The sequence below is a fragment of the Schistocerca americana genome, chromosome 2 (genome assembly GCF_021461395.2).
Source record: "Schistocerca americana isolate TAMUIC-IGC-003095 chromosome 2, iqSchAmer2.1, whole genome shotgun sequence".
Taxonomy (NCBI): Eukaryota; Metazoa; Arthropoda; class Insecta; order Orthoptera; family Acrididae; genus Schistocerca; species Schistocerca americana.
In genome coordinates, this window is record NC_060120.1 from 686,180,959 (window position 1) to 686,208,277 (window position 27,319).

At 39.7% G+C, this 27,319-nt stretch overlaps 1 protein-coding gene and 1 non-coding gene across 2 annotated transcripts in view; both read right to left on the minus strand.

Annotated features, from left to right (window-relative positions):
• The window catches only part of LOC124594792, a 333,960-nt gene that overhangs the window by 164,273 nt on the left and 142,368 nt on the right, over window positions 1-27,319 (minus strand). Inside the window, exons 6-9 of the mRNA XM_047133210.1 lie at window positions 20,213-20,357; window positions 13,460-13,547; window positions 11,141-11,219; window positions 6,027-6,383 (exon numbers count right to left, since the gene is read on the minus strand). Coding sequence (XP_046989166.1) covers window positions 6,027-6,383; window positions 11,141-11,219; window positions 13,460-13,547; window positions 20,213-20,357 — 669 coding nt within the window. The remainder of the gene's footprint in view (window positions 1-6,026; window positions 6,384-11,140; window positions 11,220-13,459; window positions 13,548-20,212; window positions 20,358-27,319) is intronic.
• Trnas-uga lies at window positions 21,495-21,569 on the minus strand. Its single transcript has one exon. It is a non-coding gene; the product is annotated as a tRNA-Ser (tRNA).

Below are 27,319 nucleotides of genomic sequence, written 5' to 3' on the forward strand. Positions count from 1 at the left end.
GAATAGGAGGAATGATGTCCAATACATTGAGTATTAAAAAGAACGATCTTCTATAAGTCAGTGCAGATACTGGCCTACGCAGATGACACAGGTATAGTAGCAAAAATGCAAAAAGCAATGGAAGAGACATTTACAGCTCTCGAACAGGCTAGTAGGAACATGGGGTTAATTATTAATGAACAAAAAACAAAATACATGGAAGCCAGAAAGCAGAGAGAAAATATGGCAAATGCAATAACAATAGGCAATTATATGTTTGAGAGAATGGCTCTGAGCACTATGGGACTTTACATCTGAGGTCATCAGTCCCCGAGAACTTAGAACTACTATGTTTGAGAGAGATGAACATTTCAGGTACCTGGGCTCAACAGTTACCCATATAAATGATACTTCCTATGAAATTAAGCAGAGATTAATGATAGCCAATAGAGCCTATTTTGCCCTAACAAAACTTCTTACCTCAAGGCTCCTGACTCATACCACTAAATTAACTATCTATAAATCACTTATATGACCAGTGCTTGCATACGTCTCTGAAACCTGGACATTAACAACTAAAGATATCGAAATACTGGATGCATTTGAAAGAAAGGTACTTAGAATTATTGGCCCAACCTGTGAAAGAGGAAAATGGAGGAGGAGATACAACCATGAGATGTATAGCATATACAAAGACCAACCCAGCAGAAGGATAGTGAAATCATCCAGACTGAGGTGGGCGGGACATGTGGCTCGCATGAATGATACAGAAGTACCAAAAAGAATATTATAAGGAAAGCCAGCAGGGCACTGAGGACATGGTCGGCCAAGAGCCAGATGGGATATTGGAGTAATCGAAGATCATAGGAATATGGGCTATAGAAACTGGAGAGTATTGGCAAAGGACTGAGAGAAATGGAAGGAAATTGTAGAAGAGGCCAAGGCTCATCATGAGCTGTAGAGCCAAGAAAGAAGAAGAAGAAAGACTGATCAATTGAATCTTTTTCCCTAACTTAAAACCACTCTTCTGCTCATTCCCCAAGGATCTCCTTTCCCTGAGATTATATTACTGATTGCAAAAGGATCGTGCATTCAGATGCAATGATTCCATGATTCCCACACAATCCTCTTTCGGTAGTGCACTTGCCACCTAATTACTAAGGGTTTCAACATGCTCAGTACCCTGCTGCTAGAAGGTTCACCTGACATATTGGAGATGCTTCTCTGCTGTGTATATGTACTGTATAATCTGAAGAGCACACAGCAAATTAAAAGAATGGGTAACAGTGCTTCCTTACATCTTCTCTTCGGAACTGTGAGGACTACATACCATTCTGCACCAAAGACAATAAACTCCCTTTGTTGGTGTTTAATGAGGAGTTTCTCTGAGGTAGCAATAGAACTGTCAACTGAGAATCTCTTGTGTAGTTTATTGACACAGACTGTTAATGCAGATTATCTTCCCTGTGAATAATGGAGTTCGAACTTTGAGGCCATCTCTCTAAACCCTGAAGTGTAGATTACAATAGGCAAGTTGTTGTCATAAGGCTGGAGGAAGAATAGTACATTGACAATCATCAATAGGCCTTGTATCATGCTGGTTACCAGCGAAGGGGAAAGCAGGCTGATACGAATCAGCTAGTAAAAGTATGGTCATCTACAAGAAGCAACAATAACTGTCTCATGAATTACTGAGAAACTTCAGTTCCCCGTAAATATTTGCTGTTTGCTCTTACTGTCAGTTATTTCAGGCAATGTGAATGTCCACAGTAGTTTACAGTGCCCAAGGTGTTTGTGTGGGAGGGGGGGGGGGCAATTATTTGATATTTTGCACACGAGAAGATAATAGAAAAACAATAACGACCAAAGCAAATAAGTTAATGATACTATCCTGATAGGAAGGGAGCAAGTAACTGAATCTTAAGAATCAATTAAGCATATTGCACTGTCATATTTCTTGGGGATTAATAGTGCGTTCTAAAATCCATGGTTAGTAATACTTATACAACCACATACCAGCTGGCAAAATAACAGAAATTACAAGTACCCACAAGTGGAAGGGGAATGTTACCAGAGGGAGCATATGCTCCCTCCTGGAATTTGGGCTACACAGGCTGTTCACGAGAAACTATGCCTTTCCTGTAGCATGGCAGTGGTTTTGGCATTTCTCTGTATTCAAGGTGGATATGACAATTTACGGAACTTACCAAAATACAGTCTCCAACTACTCTCTCCATTTCATTTACAGTCCTGATCAAGCTCCAGAAAGGGACCATTTCAGCACTCTCTCACATGTATTCAGGCACCTATTCTGGGCATAAAATAAACATGGCTACAGTATACCTGATATATATACTTCCCCAGTTCCCACAAGGATACTTCCTCCTTCTACTGCACAACTTAATCACAACAGTAGTTTCAATTGTAGAAGACTCTAAAGAACACTATTTTGGTTTAACTTAAGTGTGTTCACCTGTACCTCATCAATGGACCAGAATGCGCCAACAGTAAAAAAAAAGCATGAAAATCAAAATCAAAAAGATTCCTATTTACAGAAATGGGATCTTCTCAAACACTTTGCAGGGTGCAACACAGCACATAATGTACTCAAGGAATGGTGTCAGCAGTCCAGTTGGCATTGCTGCACAATAATTTGTCCAAGTTGAGGGAGAGGGAGGATAAAACACATTTTGTTTCAATCCTAGGCTGTTAAAGAGTCAATTGCAATGAGAAATTTACTGTGAGTGGTTTGCTTTGTTTTCCACATTCATCATGTCAAATGCTGGCCTGGATTACTTAAAAAAATGTAACTTGTGAAAACACATTTCATTAATCGATAATTATGCCACTCAATGTTTAAAAAATAGAAGACATGAAAATATGCTTTTTAAAATCAATTAAAATGATCAGATTTGAAGTAGTGTCATAAGTTGAATGAGCATATTTAAATTTTATTTTGTGTTTCTTCATTTTGAGGAGTATGCAGTCTGTCCACAATAAATTCTGGAACATTCATAATTTCTTGCTAATGGTGTGTTGGAATGAAATATGGTTGACATCTTGCGCACACCTGTGTTTAATGTATACCTGCTGGGAGTTTCATTGTTGTATGTATGTTAGTTATTGTTCAATAGTGTATAGAGTAGAATGTTGCGTCGCACAGTGTGTGTATTTCAAGATAGAAGAGTTAGATGAGCGTCTGCATTAAATTTTCTGCGAAACTCCAGAAAACCTATACAGGCACACATCAAATTATGCAGGAAGCCTACGGTGATGAGTGCTTAAGCTGCACTCAGTGATAAGCATGGTTCACACAATTTAAAAATAGCCGGATAGAATTTAAAGATGACCCTCATTCAGGATTGCCTTTGACATCCACCGGTGACGCTCATGTCAGGAACATCAATGAAACTGTGTGTGCCAATCGACGACTGACTGCCAGAGAGACTGCAGGAAAATGAAACATTTCATTGGATCATGTCATGAAATCCTGACACAGCATCTTGGAATACATCATGTTGCTGCCAAGTTTGTCCCATGGCTCATGAGTCAAGACCAGAAAGACCTTTACCTCACAATCTGCAAAGAGCTTTTGGATCAGATAAATGAGAATGTTACGTTCCTTATGAGAATCATAACAGACAGGGGTCTACAGTCATCATGTTGAGACCAAGGTTCGGTTCAAAAAAAAAAAAAAAAAAAAAGCTTGTCAGGTTTGGTCAAACGTCAATGCTATGCTGATAATCTTCTTCAACTTGAAGGATTAGTTCATCATAAATTCATGCCACAGGGACAAACTATTAATCGATGGTACTATCAGAACTTGTTGCGATGCCTGCAAGAAAAGGTGAGAAGAAAACAGCCTGAAGAATGGCAAGACAATTCATGGCTCTTACATCACAATAATACACCAGCATATTGATTCCTGTTGGTGTGTGACTATTGCACAAAAACGAAATAATTGTGCTACCTCATCCTCTATATTCTCCAAACCTGGCCACTGTGGACGTTTTTTTGTTTGTTTCCAGAGTTGAAAAACCTGTTGACAAGACAAAGATTTGCAATGATAGACACAATAAAAGAAAATACGTAGATAGCACTTCATGCGATCCAGCAAGAGCAGTAACAAGACCGCTTCCAGAAGTGAAAACAGCATTGGGAGCGGTGTATCTGTTGTGGAGGAGAGCATTTTGAAGGAGCTCGCACTTTCAGACAAGGAGAGCCTTGCTGAAGCATGACAACACCTATACATAGTGTTCCAAAGCAATGGGTATTTAGGTTGCCACACTGAAAGTGCACAGCAGTGAAAATCAAGAATGTCTTAGAAAGAGATTTGTAGCGGGACTTTGAATTTCGCCGCGCTACACTCGTCCCCTCAGATATACATTATACCGTCGCAGCTGTATGAGCGCTCGACGGCAGAGAAAATATTTATAAGAAAATGAAGGTACAAAAATGGTAACTCCTTTTGTTTTCTACACGCTCTTGTCTCATGAGAGCAGAAGCTTAACTTCACTTATTCACTAGTCTTGGTATGATTCATATGTAAAAACTTATTCGTTAGTCTTGGTCTGATTAAGACATAAAAACTTATTGATGTGCAGACATATAGTATTGTGGAAGCTTGTAAGAAATTTGGAGGATGGAAGCAACCGTAAAATACATTGCATTCAATATCAAGATGGTTTTAATTCGTAGACATTAGTAATTCCTGGGCGATGAAATTTACTGCAAGATTTTGGAGCAGTTATGACTTTTTCATGCAGAAATGAAGCAGGAGATAGTTGGAGAACAAGACCTGAATGCCGCATGAGAGAAGACATATTAACTTGGTAATGAATGAACTCTTATCTACGCCATTTCCCCCTGTTAATCATATTTTGTTGTTCTCTGTTCTCTTTCAAATAATTTTGTAGTGGAAACTGGTTTGACTTTTGCTCAGAAACGCCACAAGGACAACCCCAACAATAGCTTTTCCGAATCATGAAGTCTGATAGCTTTTCTGTAATACGAAGTCCGATTTGCATTTCATTCTTTCCCTTTTTCAAGGTCATTAACGATTTTAAAACCCCTTTTTTATTCACCATTTCTACCCACATTTTCCACCTTTTCTTTTCTTTTCTTTTTCTTTTTTATTAACCATTACAGATTGATACAGAGACCAAGGAAGTAATGCTGAAAGTCACTTACCTACTTTAAGCTGACCCAATACCCGAAAATAACTGTAGGTTCTTACAGAAACATGCAGTGTATTTCACCACCTTCAACTAAGGTAAAAAGTGTATTTTGTAATGTTAACGACAATCTAGATGCCCAGAAACCGAGCTCATATTGCATTCCATGTGAATGCACCAACTCATGTAGAACAGACTATTGGAACAGTTTAGGACCTCAGCAACACACTAAAAATAAAAATAAATTTAAAAAAGAAGAAAAGAAAAAAGAAAAAAAGTAAGCAATTCAGCTGGTGCCTAGCACTGGCTCTAATCATGAAATGAAATACAATGAGAACAGTATCATGATGCAAATGCCAAGTTTCTGAGACAGCATAATTAAGAAGTCTATTGAAATAAAGATGTCAGAAGACCTAACAAACAGGGATGGAGATTTCAATGTACACAAGGCTTGAGGTTCACTCTCAATTTAGCAAGATCTTGACCACATCCACCAGAGCTGGGAAATGCTGAGTGAATTTGCATTTCACAGAAAGTCAGTGTGGGAGAGAGAGAGAACCAGAAGGCATAGGGGGTGCTGGGAACCAAACTCTCCTGCAAACAGTGGCATGAGACTAAAAGCACTTCCCAGTCTGCTTAGAGTCCAAGAAGCAAGTACATGTACAACAAAACTAGCAGTACCTGAAGAAGACAATTTGGTCAGCCATTGAAATATTGCGCATAAAATGGAAAACAACAACTTGTCAGGACACCTGGAAGTGAACTATTAATCAATCACACTGAGAAAACCTCAGAGATTATATTTCTGAAGATTTATTAATAACTACCAAAGTTGGACATTAGGGAAACATCTATTATTGTTCTCATATTTACCTGCTTTATCTGCCGTGTCATCTTGCTCCTCAACTTGAGTCTTTCCATCAGTCTTGCAAGAAAATGCTTCTTTATCCTCTATCCAGTAGGAATCACTCTTAGCAGAAGATTCTTTATTGTCCACAGTCTGCTTCAATGGTTTAGTTGCAACAGGCTTTTTTGAATCAAAATTTACTAGATTTTGAAACAAAGTCCGCGGAGTACATAAATTTTCCTCTTCGGACATTAGCTTTTGAATGCTGGAAACACTTATAACACTTATTGGCGAGCTTTCTGAAGTTATATCTTCTAGCCTTTCTGATACTTTCAATTTTCTGTATGGCATTTCACTATCTGTCAAACTGCTATCTGAAGTATCTGAAAAAAAATGCATAAATGCTCTCATGAGACTTAGGCACTTGCGAAGTAGAACCCTCTAAAATCTTTCTACATTAACAGATAAAAAATTTTCAAAAATTTGATTAGTGAATTTCACTTTATGCAGTCGAATTTTGCTTCTCACAGGTGATGTTATCCACAAGAAAAGAACATGACCGCACTCACTTTAACGATTTTCTGTTAGTGTGTGTTCTTCATGCAGCCAACACAGTCATTATAACAATGTGATTGGAGTTGCTTTCCAGTTGTGTAATTAAACAGAGCATGTAGATGTGCAAAGATCTTTTGCCCAAATTAGCATTTTGCAACCACGTGACAAGATGCAGAAACAGGAAACCTTGAAGCACACGATTAAGTTTATTTTGGAAAATAATATGGATATAACATAAGATCATTACTCAACTAATGAAAGAGAAATGGAGGTAGCGATGTAGAAATGGAGGTAGTTATAAACAAGTATTTGACACTTTTGTTTCAATACCAAGTACTTTGAGAGTCAAATCATTTTTTCGATATTTTCTAGGCATTACAAGAGAAGAACTTGCATAGAATCAATTTTAAACACATATCTGAGTAGTGAGTGAGCGAGTGAGTGCCTGTGTCTATGGTATTGCCTTCCACCTGATATTACTTTCCCCAGAACTCTGGATATGGGATCTTGCCCTACAACTCATCCTTGCATCCCAAAATCTGGATTTAGTCTCTTATAATACTAGAGATCAGAAATGATCCCTGTACCCTCATTTAAGACTTGCCAGTGAGTCATTTGACATCATCTCCAAACTGGTTAAATCCATGTGCTCAGAGCTCTCTCTCTCTCTCTCTCTCTCTCTCTCTCTCTCTCTCTCTCTCTCTCTTTTACTTACACACACACACACACACACACACACACACACACACACACACACAATACTTGTCTTCACCAATTCCTTTCATCCTCCAGACCCTCTCTCCACTCATTCCTACCCATCAGCTTTGAACCTTTACAAAATTATACTACAAGCCCCTACGTATCGCTCACATGGGGATCATGGGACAAGATTTTTCTAATCACAGCACACACAGAGGATTTCAAACAACATTCTTCCTGCACTCCATATGTGGTGAATGGGACAGGAAGAAACCTTAATAACTGGTACAAAGGGACATATCCACTGCCATGCTCTTTGTGGTGGTTTGCGGAGTATGGGTGTACACATAAATGTAGAATCATCATCATCATCCCACTTTTGTTTTCATACCCGTCTTCTTTTTTTTGTACTTAGTCTTGCTTTTTATTTTAGACATTTAAGATATTTCTGTGTGTGTTTTTATCCTCCACTAGAGATCCTTGTACCTTCTATCTGTGCCAATATAGAAAACTCTGGTTGCAACCAGTCCTTCCACAATGTCCTCTATCTGTTCATGTTCTGTAACTCATTAGCCCTTATCAACCTAGTCCTTCATACTTAGGACCAACCCTCCTTCCCCTAGGTCTGCTGAAGCAATCCTCTTCCTTTTCAATCCCAAATTTGTATATGCCATATCCTAGATTGAAACCCTTGCCCTCCAGACACTAGAGAATCATGTTAAAGCGCCATCTCAAAAAGCTATCCAATACATTATAGTTGCCTCATATTCCTGCCTTGTCCCCCCCCCTCCCCCCCACACCGCCGCCACCACCACCACCACCACCACCACCACCACCACCCACCACCAGCAAATTCAGTCAGTCATGGTGTGCTTGTGAAGGACCTGCTCTCCATCTCCAGGTACCCACAGTGAACACTTTTTGCCACCAACACTAGAAATCAGACTCTATTTCATGAGAATATATAACTCTGCTCATTCAACTTATTCTTCTGCATGCCTACCTCCTACATAAGTCCTAAAATACATAAAACAAGCCAGCCTGGATGCTTCATAGGGGTCAGATACTGCACTTCCACCCCACCCCACCCCACCCCCCCACCCCCCAAAAAAAAGACCTGTCCTTGTGGGCCAACACAGCTCATCACTGTCATTGTCACCAGTGGACGCTGCTTTTTCCCAAAATTCGACTTAGCTCAAACTCATAATCACCTCCTGCTTATCATGGCTTAGTAAGACCATAGGCACCTGTAGGGCACCATCCAATGCCAGCCTATTCATAGACCATCTAGGGCCACATTTCTCACCTTTTTTTTTCCTTTGCGGCACATCAATGTATGTTTCAAACTGTCATCACACCACTACATGTGATTTTTTTTCCTTACACGCAAAGAAGCAAACAAACACAAAATACAAGCAATATTTTTTTAAATAAACAAACAACTATGAGAAGCAAATTTTAAAAATTTGTAAGACTATTTAATAGGAACATATGAACATAAACATAATGTATGCAATGAAAGAAATTATTTTTTTGTCAACATCATAAATATTAGCAGACAAAAATTAAAACTAATGATATATTTGGACCTGGCAGTTTTTGCAAAATAGATCTTTGCACGGACGAACCCTTGGCAGACACAATATCATCTTGCCATTCACATTGAGGAGGAGAGACCTGTAATAATATTTTATATTATTCAATGTAGAGAATCCACACTTGCACAAGTAGGACCTAGAGGACAGCGAAAGAGATATTGCTTTATTTCTGATAACCAGACTTTAGATAGAAAAAAAAAAAAAAAAAAAAAAAAAACCAGGAGCATTTTCTTTAAATTTATAACTCAGTACTGTATACAACCACATTTCAATAAGTTGCTTTTTTCAGAGGAGTTTAACTCTGTTTTGGATACATTTTTCTCATTAGGTGCAATCAACTGCACCCAGCCAGTAGTCGAGATCAAGGGAAAGTATTTGGATATCCCTTCTTGGAACTCAGATAGGTGCTCTTTTATGTGTTCGTTAACCCCCCCCCCCCTTTCTGTATTCAACTCAATTGATGCTGGAAAAGCAGTTAGATATCCCCTCTTAGAGAGATCCAAAAGATGCAATGAGTAGTTATTACTGAACAGTTTTTATTCTACACCAAAGTTAGAAACCCCTTTATATTTCCTGTCATTTCAGCAGCGCTATCAGTTTATACAATGCAATATATCTACTAGAGTCCATTGTCTTGAAAGAAACTCTCAACAGCAATTAATATATCAATTGCAGTGGTGGTTGTTTTTTCTCAGTTTTCGACAAAATAGGCATTGCTCACTAATTTCTGAGCCACCAACAAATCTCACAAACAATAATAATTGAGTTTTTTCAGAAATGTCAGTGCTTTCATCTAACTGTAGACCAAATTACATGTTCATTACATTTTCTATAACATTATCTTGAATATCAGCTGGCAAGTTGACAATGCACCCGTGAGTTGTATCATTTGACAAGAGGTACTTTTGAAAACTGTTCAACTACTTCCAGTCCCAACATAACAGCAACAATTTATTTACATTTGGTAAAACAGTTCCTTGGCATTCATTTCAGAAATTCAGAATTGTGCTAAAAGAGCTTTATCTGAGGACTTTATTTTTTTCCATCATGACATAAAATGCTTGAATTGAAGTATACAGACTTTGAAAACACTCTCGCATGTTTCTGAGAGACGCTTTGGTGGTTCCGTTCCAAATGTCTCTTCAGCTTATTAGGTACTATATACTGATTTGACAATTCTGTGCCACATATCAAACCATTTCAGTGCAGGCTTGTCCCCCTTGCCTGCTAACGTAAATCAGAAATAAATAGATTCTTCTTTATAGTAGCAGTTCTACAGGACCTTGCTTGATCCTGGTTTTGGTCAGCAGATGCGAAGATGGCACAGTTTTTGTGTTTTTTTTGTTTTTTTTTTTTATATATATATATGATTGTGGTGTATTCATCTGCACTCCCCTCACATGGAGAAGAGCTGTTGATGTCTAAGGCTTTCTTTTTCCTTTTGTCAAATCTGTCCACGAAGAAAAGAGTGCACTAGCAACTAGGAAACACAAAAACCTACCAAAACTAGTATAAAATTGTACTGAGCAGCGAAACAAAACAGACGTGACAACTGATTAACAAAAAATTAAACAACTGGCTGAAAGAAAGCTTGACCACCCAGGCTACCGAGCATGCCGTGCATTACTGTGTGCTCAACTCAATGGTTGCTTCACAGACCATGCCATCTGGATCCTTCCCACTAACACCACTTCCAAGACTGTGCAGGTGGGTCCCTAGAACATATCTGTCGTTTCCATAATGTCCCTGCTCTCAACTTTCATTAATCGCTGTCTTCCACCCGCCCTGTCACCTTCCCTGCTACCAATCCAGCCTATTACATACATATTACCCTCCTAGTTCACCTGCATAGTCCTGCCTGATTTTCTGCATGTCATCTCTTGATCCCCCCCCAAGCACAGCTCTCCTGATGCTGCACGTAGTGGACAGCCATCCTCTCCTGACCACATCCCTGAACACAATCACAGGCGGCACAACAGCATCTTTCCCTCACCCACCCAACTATCCCTCCCTCTCTCTTCCCAGTGCCTCTTCTGTGCCCCACTATCCACTCCATCTGACATTGCTGGAGGTGATAGTGCCTCTGTGTGTGTGTGTGTGTGTGTGTGTGTGTGTGTGTGTGTGTGTGTAAGGACTATCACATTTGTCTTGGCATACAGGAGACGCAAAATCACATGTACAACCAGAGTCACATAAACCAGGATTGGAGCATTAAATCATTAAGCATCTAATTTCAGTATAATTCATCTAGTACTAAAAACTACTAAACAAAATATGAAAGTACTGACCTTTGAGCGATGAACTATCTATAAGAGGCTGAGGCACTTGTTTTCCATCAGGACTTGTGACATCGATACCAAAGAATGGCTGAAAACAATTGCATTTTAGTGAGTTGACAAAATTTCAGTCACAAAAGAATGACTTGTTAAGATGCTCAAGGAAAATTAAACATCTGTGCGGTCAGCTTGAAGTTAATCAACAACAACAGAGATACTAACAGAAGATTTAAATGGTTGATAGAACTGTATCACCTCCGATAGTGAAAGTTTAAGTTCCTGCAACCATCAAGACAAAGAGAGAGGGAGCAAACCATCAGTAGCAGAATATTTCGGTCAGTATTCAGCTGCAATGGTTTAGGAAAACCTTGATCCAAATCAGAACAACTAGATGAGGATTTTAGCACTCCTTTTCACGAATATCAGCCCTGCACTTTAACCGTTGGGTCATATTGTTCACTGCTATTCGTAAGAATTAAGAAGTAAAACACAAATTCATATCTAATTAATTCTGAGTTGTAAAGACTGCAATTTTTAATCTAAGTGTAATATTTTAGTAAGTTCCAATTTTTTTCCCAACATTTGCACCATCATCAGATAGAAGGCCTGTGTTCACTAAAAAAGAGTTGCAGAAAAAAAGCAATTCCACCTGAGGGTGGTGTAAGCATTAAAATACATTATGACTATAGCATCAGTCTTTGGCATGATAGGGTTATCAGCTTATCAAACAAGAACTCTGCAACAGATTTTTTCATAAGACAGATCCGCAAATAAAATAAACTACTGGGTTCTAATCACACCTGTGAGTATACTTTCATCAACATCTCTGATATTTAAAAAAGAATGAAAAACCCAGCTTACATTCTCTTTTATATGCTTTAATATGTTTTAAGCAAAGATTAACTAACATGGCACCACAGTTCTATACAAAACACTGTATTTGAGAACATTCTGGTCCTCTGAGATCTATGTCATAAGACATAATGAGAATGTGTTCAGTTTCATTTATTTGTCAGTTGCCTGCACCACACCAATTATCACTCATCTGCAGTTACCATTTTATAATTAAATTTTCGATACAATTCCCAGCTCCGCAACAAACCCAATTTATTAATACACACACAGGATATGAGAAGGCTTTCAGAATACTAAAAAAAGTGTTTTACTCTGCTAAATTTACAGATGTTATCACGTTCTTCAATACTATTTTCCTCTGTAGTTCATCTTCCATGAAACGTGTTAGTGTCTAGTAAGTTAAAAGATAAAATAGGAAAGACATATACTGTAGACTTAACATTTCTATCCTGCACTATGCTGCAAAGCAAATTCTTTAGGTGCAGAACTCTTAACCTCTTGGTTCATCCCTATGAAATCCCCAAACCACCTTCCCTACCCTCTGGCTCCTACCCTTGTAACCGCTCCCAGTGTAAAACCTGTCCCATGCACCGTCCCACCACCACCTACTCCAGTTCTGTAACCCGGAAGGTGTACACGATCAAAGGCAGAGCCACGTGTGAAACCACCCATGTGATTTACCAACTGACCTGTCTACACTGCGAAGCCTTCTATGTGGGAATGACCAGCACCAAACTGTCCATTCGCATGAACAGACACAGGCAGACAATGTTTGTTGGTAATGAGGATCACTCTGTGGCTAAACCCGTCCGGGTTATCTGGATACTTCCCACTAACACCAACCTGTCAGAACTCCGGAGATGGGAACTTGCCCTTCAATATATTCTCTCTTCCCATAACCCCTCAGGCCTCAACCTCCGTTAATTTCAAGTTGCCGCCCCTCGTACCTCACCTGTCATTCAACAACATCTTTGCCTCTGTACTTCCGCCTCGAGTGACATCTCTGTCCAACCTCTTTGCATTTAGATATGTCTGCCTGTGTCTGTATATGTGTGGATGGATGTGTGTTTGCGTGTGCCTTTTTTTCCCCCTCTAAGGTAAGTCTTTCTGCTCCCGGGATTGGAATGAATCCTTACCCTCTCCCTTAAAACCCACATCCTTTCGTCTTTCCCTCTCCTTCCCTCTTTCCTGATGAAGCAACCTTGGGTTGCAAAAGCTTGAAATTTGTGTGTGTATTTGTGTGTTTTTCATTGTCTATCAACATACCATCACTTTCTCGTTTGGTAAGTTAACAGCATCTTTGTTTTTTATATATATTTTCCCACGTGGAATATTTCCCTAACTGCTCTAAGAATTCAAACCCAAAAGGAAACTAAAAGAAATTATGAATGATGTAACTGACACTTGGATTTTGATCTTCACCAATGATCATGAATGACATACTGAAATGTAAAGAGACTTAACCACAAAACTTACCCTCTTATTCAGATCATCATTTTTCAGGTGGAAAAATTCATCAACTGGTATTTTCTTTCTTCCAGCACCACACCCTAATACACTTGATCTGAAACATGACAACAAATTTTCCTATATCTTGATTAACATTGAAATTTCTACACGTAACATACAGTGCAGCAAAAATTCAAAAGCAATTTTGATGTTTGAATAATGTAAATAAGGAGAAAGGGGTGTTGGGGGCTAGACAGAGGTGGGGGGGGGGGGGGGGGGGAGGGGACTAAAGAAGAGGGAGGGAGACTGAAGGGGGGGGGGAGAGGGGGGGAGAGGGGGGAGAGGGGGGAGGGAGAGGGAGAGGTGGGGGGGAGGGAGGGAGGGAGGGGGAGAGGGAGAGAGAGGGGGAGAGAGAGAGAGAGAGAGAGAGAGAGAGAGAGAGAGAGAGAGAGAGAGAGAGAGAGAGAGAGCGCAGGCTGAGGGAACAGAGGACGGGAGGATAGGGGGTAAAGGAATGCTGGAAAGAGAAGATTTGATAGGACAGGAAACCCAAAGAAAAGTGTCCCCACACATGAACAGATTAAAATTCAGGTGATCAGCTGTCAAATTTTTCCACAGAAATGTAAGGTTTCAAAGCAGTTCTAATAAGCAGTGAGAGCTTATGACCAGGATGTATAAGCGGAGAAGGAAAAAAAATGGCCGGATTTTTCCCGGTTAAAAATACACTTTCTCCTGGCTGAAAATACACTTTTTCCATGTTAAGTGACAGTATACTTGTCCCTGGTACTGTAAAACTTATCAATCCATCGGATCATTATGCTTTTATACACCGGTGTAGAATTTCATAGCACTTTACAAAACGAAACTTGGGGGGAAAAAACACGTTTTTGGAAGGATCTGTGGATGTGCAGCAACATGTATACTGCATATTTTCTTATTACGAAAGCATAAATTCGGATTCGACCAAACGCCGCATGTTACTTTCCGAAGTACTGAAATCGAGATTGCGATGCAGTTTTGTAAGCCAGTCATGGCCCATGTAACGTGATCTCGTTAGCCAATGACAGCAAATATTCGGAGCATAAGACACGTGATGTAGTCAGTCAATAGCAACATCACTGTTAAGTAGCGCCAACACACAAACAGGAAAAGTTAATGGTTTAAATTAATACACATAGTGTTGCTACAAGAAATAATAAGCTGCAAGATAATCTAAGCTTTCACATATAATGTTTATCTTTTATGCGCATGTTACACTTTAAGATACATCACACAAATGTGCCAGTAAAATTTTTAATAAGGACATAAATGTCTGATCATCTGGTCTTGAAATTCTTCTAATGGTCATCCTCAAAGACGACGTTACAAATAGGTTTGTGTAAGCAGTGGCCAGAGAGCACCAGGTAACAGGTGTCACCGCCCTTGCGCAGCTACGATGACGCAGGAAGTCCATATGTTCGTACATGTAAAACATTAAAAGAGCTTACATTATGTCATAAAAGAAACAAGACATCAGAGGACACTCCAAGAACATCGGAATTTCGTGAACCATACTAATATGCATCATTCGCCTCAAACTGCACATTCATATGTCCAGATTTGGATACAAATTTTCTTGGAGTACCGGTACTGTATTATCTCGTGTTTGGTTCTTTATTATAGTATAATGCCATATGTACTAGAAGATGAAAATGTGCACTTGAAATTCAGTGAACAGTTGTAACTAGCCAATAGTGTGGAATTGATCACTTCATTTCAAATAACTGGACTGCCTCAGCAGAAAAGATTAATAAAAGCCAAATTTCTTTAGCAAACCGACAAAAAAAACTTCATTGTTCTGCAAGGCGATTAATGCTTGTCTGTCAGAATAGTGGAAATAAAATAAAATCTGAAACTAATAACTTATTTTAGCCTTCCTTAATCATGTGAATGTATTTTAATTCACTTGATAGCTCCTGGCCACAGAAATCCGTTTCGTTTTCATTTGATGTGAGAGCAATAAACGAAGAGGAAACAGCAAAATCACTGAATGTAAACACAGGTCATGTGGAGACCACCCACCTCACCACAACAACTCAGACTGCCATGTGTATCAGTCCTGGATATACGATACTTCCGAACTGGGGCAATACTAAATGGTGGTGCCGTAAATAAAAATAGTACCAATAGTGTGTTTTCTCAAAATGATAATGTGTATTTTGTCACTGTCTGCTAGATAAAACGAAATAGGCCTCTAATATTGCAGCAATTGTAATACTCACCAAATAAACGAGACTCTTTTGGAAAAAATGCTCATTTTTTTGATACGACAGAATATAATTCATGAAGTACCAATATCAAATGCCTATTAGGATTGTTGTTGTTGTTATCTTCAGTCCTGAGACTGGTTTGATGCAGCTCTCCATGCTACTCTATCCTGTGCAAGCTGCTTCGTCTCCCAGTACCTACTGCAACCTGCATCCTTCTGAATCTGCTTAGTGTATTCATCTCTTGTTCTCCCCCTACGGTTTTTACCCTCCATGCTGCCCTCCAATACTAAATTGGTGATCCCATGATGCCTCTGAACATGTCCTACCAACCAATCCCTAAGTTGTGCCACAAAACCTGTTCTCCCCAATTCTATTCACTAGCTCCTCATTAGTTATGTGATCTACAGGTCTAATCTTCAGCATTCTTTGTAGCACCACATTTTGAAAGCTTCTATTCTCTTCTTGTCCAAACTATCTATTAGGACTACTACAAGCAAAAAGCTTTATGTTCGGAAATAGATTCACATTTCAGTTATATGATCCAGCTTCTCAAGCACGAGATTGAAAAGTAGTAGTGCGAAATTTTTATATAAATTTGGAATCGTCATATCCTTCCATAATTTGTCTGATGTCCCCATTTCTTCTACTTCCTCATCCTAACAATCTTGTCCTCACTAATTCTGTAACTATTCCTGCCAATGCCAAAACTTATTCGTTGGTTAAATTCACTAACCCTGCCACAATCAGTTAAATTCGCTAACCCTGCCACAATCACCGGTTTAGTTATCCCGCATTTATTCTCTGGTTAGGCATTATTACGTGGTTCGTACAACGCATTTTCTACACTTCTCCCAGAATAGATTTTGAGCACCTGCTTGTCGGGGACTGTGAAACTGGTCCTTGCTAGTGTAGCGGTCGGGCTAAAAACTTTCTGTTCATTTTCTTGGATACACCAAGAAGATAACACGTAATCTTCCTATTAGTCACTTATTTCCACTCTGGCAGTCTGAATCTTTGGCTTTTGCTAGTAATTATAAAAAGGCTGATCATTCGCAAACCCAGTCAGCCTCATAAACACACAGCAACTGGCATTTCTAGATGCGACGGGGATTCCCCAGGCAGAGACGTCACGTACCTCATACATCCTGAAATTAGCTTAAGATTCATGGACACCAACTTAGAATGTGTTCAAAAATGTTCAAAAACCAAGAGGGATGCGTTTCAAAATCATATGAATAATCAATAGACCTACTTGCACTGGATGCTAGGCACTTTGTGAAACAAGGTTTTTTCCACAAGAATATGAATTTGCCCCCCCCCCCCCAACCCCCCTACGAAATTGCCACCCAGGGCAGATACCCCATTTTGCCCCCGCCCCTAGATCCAGGCCTGTTGTGCATGTGTGAATCTGGCAGCTTGGGCGCTGTAGTAAAAATTTTCTGCCTAGCATCTGGCTGCTTCGTGCTTATACAGCTAACAGCCAAACTTCTGTAGCCAAAAGTGGGTGAAGGTACTACTCACATGCGACTCAACTGCGCACGCGCAAGAGCCTGCTCATAACTGTTCAAATGGAGCTAATGTAAACAGTTGTGACAGCACGCTCATCGGAGGCAATTTGTTGTTCTTAAGCATTGCGTAGTCTTCCTAAAGCCTTTGAAACATTTTGCTGTTGGCAGATGTATGTATGAGTACTGTGTTTTGTTGTACATGGCGCATTTCCTTTGCAATTTAAGTTTTATTTTCGTTCACACCAGTCAGAATTATAAAGTTCTAACTGAAAACTATAACAATGAAAAATTCCCGTGATTTTCCCAGTTTTCTCTCGGATGAAAAAATTCCCGGGATTTCCCCGGATCTCCCAGGTCATGTACACCCTGATAACACATACAGAAAAGAAGTTAAAATTCAAAACTGACAGAAGGGAAATGTTTGAGGACAATCTTAAAGTGTATTTAGAATGTATGTTTGTTTCATTTCACGGTGCAAAAACCACTAGGGCATATGCATCCATGTCAAAACTGTTAGAACACGAAGACAAAGAGAAGAGTTAAAAATGACTATATGGTAATCCCAATCGATGGAAGAGAAGGCAGCTAAAAACGGACGTTGAGAAAGGTCTATAAAATACACCATAAAGAAATGGAGGTCATGAACTATAATTTAATTGGTCATCGCCATATTGCTAGAATGGATAAAAAAGTAAAATGCCGTTGACAGCCCATGCGTCGTTTTCTAAAACATCTGATAACTCAGATGGGAAACACAAATGAGAACGTAAATGGTTAAAATAAGGGCATTCCATCAGGAAATTGTGGACCTTCAAAGGTTGAATGCAATGAGTACAAAGTGGTAGGGGAGTACCACTTAGCATATGGCAATGGCTAAAAAGACAGTGTCTGATACGTAACCTAGCTAAAATGATCTCCTCATAGCGAGAGGGCTGAGAGGAGGTCGTTCAAACCGCTGGGAGAGGCTCAATAACCCGGAGCTTATTTCTATAAATGGAGGACCAGTGGTGATGCCAAAGTGGCACCACCTGCTGACAGACAGCAACACAGAGATCATTGGAGGGAATGTAAGAAACAGGGAGCTGAGGTATGAGGACTGCAGCCTTGGTAGCAGCATCAGGGGCCTCTTTTCCTGTCAGACTGATGTGACCAGGAACCCACATAAACATCACAGTGGCTCCATCAACAGTGCGCAAGTGACAGCTTTCCTGGACCCGTTGCACAAAGGGATGTACGGTGTACAGCACACAGAGAGTTTGAAGGGTATAGAGAGTTGGAGCAGATCACGAAATTGGAAAGCCTGTGGCACCGGATGTACTGAATGGCCAGATACAGGATGAACAGCTCTGCTGTAAATACTGAGCAGTGTTCCGGAAGGTGATACTGAAAAACTTCGGTGCCCCATGACATAGGCACACCCTACACCATGGTCAGTCCGAGAGCCATCAATGTCCACAAAGGTACTATTGCGATCTTCCATGCAAAGTTTGTGAAACGGAAGTCAAAACAGCAAGGGTGGAGTAGTGTCCTCAGGAAGCGAATGAAGGCAAAGGTGAACATAGGCTGCTGCACAAAGCCAAGGTGGTGAAGGATTCACACCCACAGGGAAAATTGTGAGTTGCATGAAGTCAAGCTGCTGGGGCAAGAGCCAAAAGCGAACGACAGGAGGTAGCACAAAAGAGGGACCTGACCCATATAAGTGGTCAAATGAGTCACTGAAGAAGGTGGCATAGGATGGGTGGCCATGCTTGGCAGGCAAATGGCATGCATATTTGCTGAGGAGAAAGTCAAGGTGGTAGGACAGTGGTAGTTTGGCAGCTGCTGCATACAGACTCGCAACTGGTCTAGTGTAAAAGGCACCAGTGTAGAGTGGCTTCCCTACAAGTAGGTGCTTGTCGTCCTGGAATCTGAGTGACCTGCCCTTCCTTTTTATCCTCCCTCCCCCCCTTCCCCCTCCCAACCAACACACAACCTAATCCTCTTGCTTCCCCAGCACTAATGGTTTCAGAAGTTTAGGGAGGTTTATGGCATCTCACACAATGTGTGAACTTTCAGCAAAAATTTTCTCCTCCTCAATTTAAGTACTTACCAGCCACTCTATCCCATAATTTTATAATTTTATTTTGCTATTACCAGGCACACTGCATAAACGGTACAGCTGTTTCACTCTAGTATGATGATGTGATATTTAAAGCAACATTTGAGTTGATGGTGGATTTACTAACCAACCTCAGAGTCTTCCAATATTCTCAAATCCATTTCTCTTATTTCTTTTATAATAAATACAGTTATGTCATCTACTGCAATTGTCAATTCCCATATTAATCTAAACATTGAAGATTGGAAAGACTGGCTAGAATTTTCACCCCAAGGTAACACAAATGTCATTTTGACAGATTGCTACTAACCTTATAGCGGAGCTGTTGAGTCCCAGGTCAGCAGGTATGCTGATAAGTTCGGGATCAGTTTTTAGTTGGTTGATGTAAGGTTAGCTTCCATTTTGAGGAATTTGGGGAATTAAGGTGAGGCAAGATTAGAAGTTAGGAAATCCTGGAAAGTTAACAGGGGGTGATTTTAGGGCAGTGTGGGTGGATCAATGTTGGATGGAGGAGTGAATTGAGTCAGACAGAGTTAAACATTGGTCTTTGGTTGAGTCTGGTACGGCTGATGGTGATTCAACATGTACACTATATGGTCAGTAGCAAACTGTGCTTTTCATAATACAGTATTGTCAATATTCCATCCTGGATTTTCCACTGTTTGATAAACATTATTTTGTTTGTGGAATCGCTCATCTTTATAAACCTGGTGTTAAGTCTGCAGACCAAGAACTTTAAAATTGGGTTTTCAGAACCACCGATGCCAATGCTTACCTTTTCAGGTAATGCACTATTGTAACAGTTAAAATAATATGAAATAAAACTTAATGGTATGCACTGCTGCAAAACATTGTCATAGATAGTGTACTATGGAAACAAAGTACAAAATTAATGAGAAATTCTCATAACTTCAAGGAAACTCACCCTACTGTTATTTCTGCATCTCCACTAATACCAGAAAATCCAGATGCATCTGATCCATGCTTAATTTGTGATTCATTGGTTGGAAAGTCCCCAAACATCCTTTTCCATGACTTTTCATCTGCCAGCAATTTGTCCTGCAGCTGGTCTAAAAAAAATCCACAGGCACATATAAGCAAAATAAACAACAACATGGATGAACAACCACATGCACTCTTTTCAAAAATTTATAGCTATTTGATTCGAAAATGAAGAAATCTGGCAGGCTCACATTCACAGTATAAATATGGACTGACCTTAACAGTTTTAATTCAGTGGAATATGGGAACCGAAAAATCACAAGAATGGCAAACAATATAGTTCAGAACTCTGTTATACACTTAAGTCATTAGTCAAGATATGTTAGAGGTTGTCAGAGTTTTAAACTTATTCAGGGGGGGGGGGGGGGGGGGGGGGCAGCTTCATCTTTTTTTGATTGTATGTGAATATTACTTCCAACAGTTTCTTGCACACTATTTTATTAAAAAGAAAATTTTTATCTTTCCAGCAAATATCTAAATTAAATTTCTTTTAATCAAAATTAAGATTCTTCTAAACAATAGAAAATACTAGATGGAGCAACACTAACACGCACATGCATGCATGTGCCCACTGTCATCACAGTGTGGATGTTAACAAACATGTAAAATAAATCAGATTGTGTTATTGTGTTACAGCAAAATGTACAAAAAAATATTAAAAGAACCCCAAAATGAAAACTAATTTCTCCTTGGCTGCACAGAACCAGCATGCTGGAGGGAGACACCTTTTCATATGTTTAGGTGTGAGGCAGGATTCTGGGCCCCAACAACAGGACCATTACACACTGGGGATATTGCACTGCGTCACAGCAGTGATCGCAAAATCCTGGCTGCCATATTGGCCAGTTTAATTCCTATGTGGTCAGCCGCCCAGCATTCAATGTGCCTTTTTGAGTATTTTATAGGTGTACATGGGAATTCTCAATACTTCTCAGTTACAACCAATAGTCTGCTTAATTTCTTCTGTCTGTAAACTGAGAGTTTCTCCTTTATTGCACTTAGAGTCCTGTGTTTTTGTTGGATGCAAGATTTTTCTTGTGCAAATCTTATCCCTGACAACTATTTTAATATTCATATCCAACATAGTGTTCCTTTTCATTTCATACATTATTTACATTCGTGGACTACCTATGATGTCAGAATGAGATTTTCACTCTGGAGCGGAGTGTGCGCTGATATGAAACTTCCTGGCAGATTAAAACTGTGTGCCGGGCCGAGACTCGAACTCGGGACCTTTGCCTTTCACGGGCAAGTGCTCTACCAACTGAGCTACCCAAGCACGACTCACACCCCGTCCTCACAGCTTTACTTCTGCCAGTACTTCATCTCCTACCTTCCAAACTTTACAGAAGCTCTCCTGCGAAACTTGCAGAATTAGCAGGCTGTGGCTAAGCTATGTCTCCGCAATATCCTTTCTTTCAGGAGTGCTAGTTCTGCAAGTTTCGCGGGAGAGCTTCTGTAAAGTTTGGAAGGTAGGAAACGAGGTACTGGCAGAAGTAAAGCTGTGAGGACGGGGCGTGAGTCGTGCTTGGGTAGCTCAGTTGGTAGAGCACTTGCCCGCGAAAGGCAAAGGTCCCGAGTTCGAGTCTCGGCCCGGTACACAGTTTTAATCTGTCAGGAAGTTTCTTATCAGCGCACACTTGGCTGCAGAGTGAAAAATCTCATTCTGGAAACATCCTCCAGGCTGTGGCTACGCCATGTCTCCGCAATATCCCTTCTTTCAGGAGTGCTAGTTCTGCAAGTTTCGCGGGAGAGCTTCTGTAAAGATTGGAAGGTAGGAGACGAGGTACTGGCAGAAGTAAAGCTGTGAGGACGGAGCGTGAGTCGTGCTTGGGTAGCTCTGTTGGTAGAGCACTTGCCCGCGAAAGGCAAAGGTCCCGAGTTCGAGTCTCGGCCCGGCACACAGTTTTAATCTGCCAGGAAGTTACCTATGATGTACCCACAATCCTCTTCAGTGTTAGTAGCAGCTCTCATGCGATAAACCTGGAGATATGTTCCCTAATTATTTCCTTTACGCTTGGTTCACTAAGTCATGATTTTTTTTTTTTTTTTTTTAAATTTTTGGGATTCTTTTGTTGTGGATTATTGGATGTCTTTCCTGTACAACATACGCTAATAATTGTCTCATAGTTGTCCCTTATATTGAACCACGTGCTGCTTTCCATTAGGTTATTTCTCACGAACAGATCCAGTAGATTTCTAGACTGAAAAGCTTTGATATTTGGTTTGTTGTTAACAAACATGTATTAAAATCACCCATCACAATCAGATTTTGACAGACGAAAACTCTGACTTCCTGAGTAACTTTGAAGCCTATGTAGCCTTTCGAATATTATACTTAGGGCAAAAATACTTTGAACATGCTGTACTTTGTCTCTTTCAGTTCCATGGACAATTTGATTACACTTTCACTAACAAATTGCAAGCATCAATGTCATTCTTCGAAAATTTAGCTGCCTGACAGGAGAGTTGTAGTTTGGTCCGAGATTTTTCACCCCATTTTCTTCCAATTTGTTTCACTTAAACCTGAAGCAGTAGATGCCTCCCAACCTCTTCAGTTTTCCATGAAGTTTCAGGATTGCAGCCTGATGATGACTTCTTGCCAAGATATTTTAGCTGACAATCATTCAACCATCTTCAGATGAGGGTTTTGCACTGTAAATTGTTAGCTCACATTGCTAACTTTACTCCAAAAATTTGGCATGTAGATTCATGCACAGAGACAGTTGCTATGTAAGTGACCTCTGTCGTGTTTAGTGCCCTCTTTGAATACTGATCCATCTACAGCACACAGGCTAATGTACAGTGGTGATAATACATCTACATCTATACTCTGCCACCACGAGATGCATGGCAGAGGGGATGTCCCACTGTACCAGTTATTAGCATTTCCTCCTGTTTCATTCACGTATGGAGCATGGGAGATGATTGACTGAATGCCTTTGTGCATGCAGTAATTATCCTAATCTTATCCTCACAAACCCTATGTGAGCGATACGCAAGGGGTTTTCCTACAGTAATCATTTAAAGCCAGTTCTTGAAATTTTATTAATAGATTTTCTCAGGATGGTTTATGTCTATCTTCAGGAGTCTTCCAATTCAGTTCCTTCAGTATCTCTCTGACACTCCCTCATAGATTAAACAAACCAGTGAGCATTCATGCTGGCCTTCTCTGTATACATTCAATATCCCCTCTATCAGTGCTGTTTATATATTTATTTATTTACACGTCAAGTTCCATAGGACCAAATTGAGGAGCAAATCTCCAAGGTCATGGAACATGTCAGTACATGAAATTACAACATAAAAGTAATAACAGATAAATATAAAATGTTTATGAACCCAAAAAAAGTCAATCCATAAGTTTAAGTAAACGCAATCAACAGTACAACAAGAATCAGATTAATTTTTCAAGGAACTCCTCGACAGAATAGAAGGAGTGACCCATGAGGAAACTCTTCAGTTTCGATTTGAAAGCACGTGGATTACTGCTAAGATTTTTTAATTCGAGTGGGAGCTTATTGAAAATGGATGCAGCAGTATACTGCACACCTTTTTGCACAAGAGTTAAGGAAGTCCGATCCAAATGCAGGTTTGATTTCTGCCGAGTATTAACTGAGTGAAAGCTCCTTATTCTTGGGAATAAGATAATACTGTTAACAAGAAATAACAGTATATATATATATATATATATATATATATATATATATATATATATATATATATATATATATATTCTTTTTTGAGAGACCAATGTCAAAATACCCAGACTTGTGGACAGGGGTCGACAAGACGTTCATGAGCTTACACAACTTACTGCCCGAACCGTCTATTTCTGAGCCAAAGATATACTTTTGTAATGGGAAGAGTTACCCCAAAATATGATACCATATGACAATAGCGAATGAAAATAAGCAAAGTAGACTACTTTCCGTGTCGAACGATCACTCACTTCAGATACCGTTCGAATAGTAAAAATGGCAATATTAAGTCTTTGAACTAGATCCTGAATGTGGGCTTTCCACAACAGATTACTATCTACCTGAACACCTAGAAATTTGAACTGTTCAGTTTCACTAATCTTATGCCTATTCTGCAAAATTAAAACATCAGGTTTTGTTGAATTGTGAGTTAGAAACCGTAAAAACTGAGTCTTACTGTGATTTAGCGTTAGTTTATTTTCCACAAGCAATAAACTTAGGTCATGAACTGCACTATCTGAAACTGAGCCAATGTTGCATACAACATCCTCTAATACCAAGCTAGTGTCATCAGCAAAAAGAAATATTTTAAAGTTACCTGTAACACTAGAGGGCATATCATTTATATAAATAAGGAACAGGGGTGGCCCCAACACTGATCCATGGGGTTCCCCCCACTTCACTGTCCCCACTCGGACCCCCCATCCCAGCCATTGTGAGTAGTGACATTTTGCTGTCTGTTGCTAAAGTGAGAGGTGAACCAATTGTGAGTTACTCCCCGTAGTCCACAATAGTCCAGCTTCTGGGGCAATATTTTGTGATCAACACAACGCCTTAGATAAATCAAAAATTATGCCTAGTGTTTGAAACCTTGTGTTTAATCCATCCAGTAACTCACAGAGAAAAGAGAATATAGCATTTTCAGTTGTTAAATGACTTCTAAAGACAAACTGAACATTTGATAGCAAATCATGTGATATAAAATGGTCAATTATCCTTGCATACACAGCCTTTTCAATAACTTTAGCAAACACTGATGGCTTAGAAAAGGTCTAAAATTGTCTACATTATCCCTTTCTCCCTTTTTATAAAGCGGCTTTACTACTGAGTATTTTAATTGTTCAGAAAACTGACCATTCCTAAAGGAAAAATTACAAATATGGCTAAATACGGGACTAACATGTGCAGCACAGTACTTTAATATTCTGCTAGGTACTCCACCATAACCATGAGAATCCTTCGTCTTCAGTGATTTAATTATTGACTCCACCTCCCCCTTGTCTGCATCACAGAGGAGTATTTCAGACATCACTCTCAGAAAGGCATTTTACAAGAAAGTTATACGATTCCCTGTAGAAACTAAATTTTTATTTAATTCACCAGCAATGCTCAGAAAATGATTGTTAAATACTGTACATATATCTGATTTATCAGTGACAGAAATATTTTTACTATGAACTGACTTTATATCGTTGACCTTGTGCTGCTGACCAGACACCTCCTTCACAACTGACCATATCATTTTAATTTTATCCTGTGAATTAGCTATTCTATTTGCATACCACATACTCTTTGCCTTCCTGATAACATTTTTAAGCACCGTACAATTGAATAGAATTGGGGAGAAAAGAAATTTATGGCACAACTTGACTAAAAGAAGGGATCGGTTGGTACGACATATTCTGAGACATCAAGGGATCACGGGTATTGGAGGGTAGCATGGAGGGTAAAATTGTAGAGGGACACCAAGAGATGAATACAGAAAACAAATTCGGAAGGCAGTAGGTACTGCGAGATGAAGAAGCTTGCACAGTGTAGAGTAGCATGGAGAGCTGCATCAAACCAGTCTCTGGAGTGAAGACAAGACCACAACAACAACAACAACAACAACACCATTTGTAATGGGCTACTGTAGCCTGATTGTGACTACTTCTAACATTTTGATATAATTCTCGCTTTGTTCTACATGATATTCTTATCCCACTAGTGAACCACCCGAGCTGCCTATTACTGCTAGTACCCCGTTTAGAGGATTCTACTGGAAAGCAACTCTCAAAGAGCATGAGAAATGTGTTAAGGAAAGCATTGTATTTATCATCTACGTTATCGGCACTATAAACATCCTGCCACTCTTGTTCCTTGACAATGTTTAAAAAAACTCTCTATTGTCGATGGATTAACTTTCCTATATAGTTTATAATTATATGTGACATTTGTTTTACTACAAAAGCCTTTTAGTGTTAAAATTTGTGCAACATGGTCTGAAAGGCCATTTACCCTTTTATTAACAGAATGCCCATCTAGTAATGACAAATGAATAAAAATATTGTCTATGGCTGTGCTACTATTCCCCTGCACCCTAGTTGGAAAAAACACAATCTGCATGAGATTGTATGAATTCAGGAGATCTACCAACATCCTTTTTCTTGCACCATCATAAAGAAAATTTATATTGAAGTCACCACACAGAACTAATTTCTGGTACTTCCTAGATTGAGCAGAAATGCTTTGAAGTCAGAGTTAGAGAACCCATAAACAATAACAATTAGAAGTTTAGTTTCACTAAAGTCCACTGCCCCATCGCAACATTCACATATCTGTTCAGTGCAGCGCCATGTTACATCTATGGACTCAAATGGAATACTGTTTTTTTTATATACATAGCTACTCCCCCACCCAGCAAGGAACTCCTTGAAAAACAGCCAACTGATATGTATCCTGGTAAAGGAAGCCTCTGAATTGTCAAATTATTTAAGTGCTGCTCCGATATAACAATAATTTCAGAGTCACCATACCTCTTATATTTTGATGAAATATGCTAATTCCTTCTCTACTTAGAAACATTACATACTCTGAAGGTGAGCCCTTAGTTAGAGGAACTTCCTTTAAGCGGGTATACCTATCAGCTGACGTCATTCTAAAAAGGGTGCAGCTCGAACACCAACTACTACAGGATTTTTTCCATGAGTGATCACACCACCACCCACTACACTGTCACCTATAAGCTTTGCCAGCCTCCCCTTCCCATACCTATTGAGGTGCAGGCCATGCCTAGTGAAACCCAATCTACTGGTAGACCCAACTGGCACCACTGAAATATGACCCATGCCCTCTACCATCAGCACCCCCTCCAGCCCCATGTTAACGCGCTTAACAGCCGCATTAAGATGAGGCCGATCATGATGCTGAAACAGTTGCACGAAATGCATATTAGTGCCACCAGGTTGAGTAGCTATCTTTACCAGGTCAACACCTACATCATATTCCCCATCCCTATAAAGACTGTTCTCTGCTCCACCCACTATCACTACCTGTTCCTCCTCCATAAA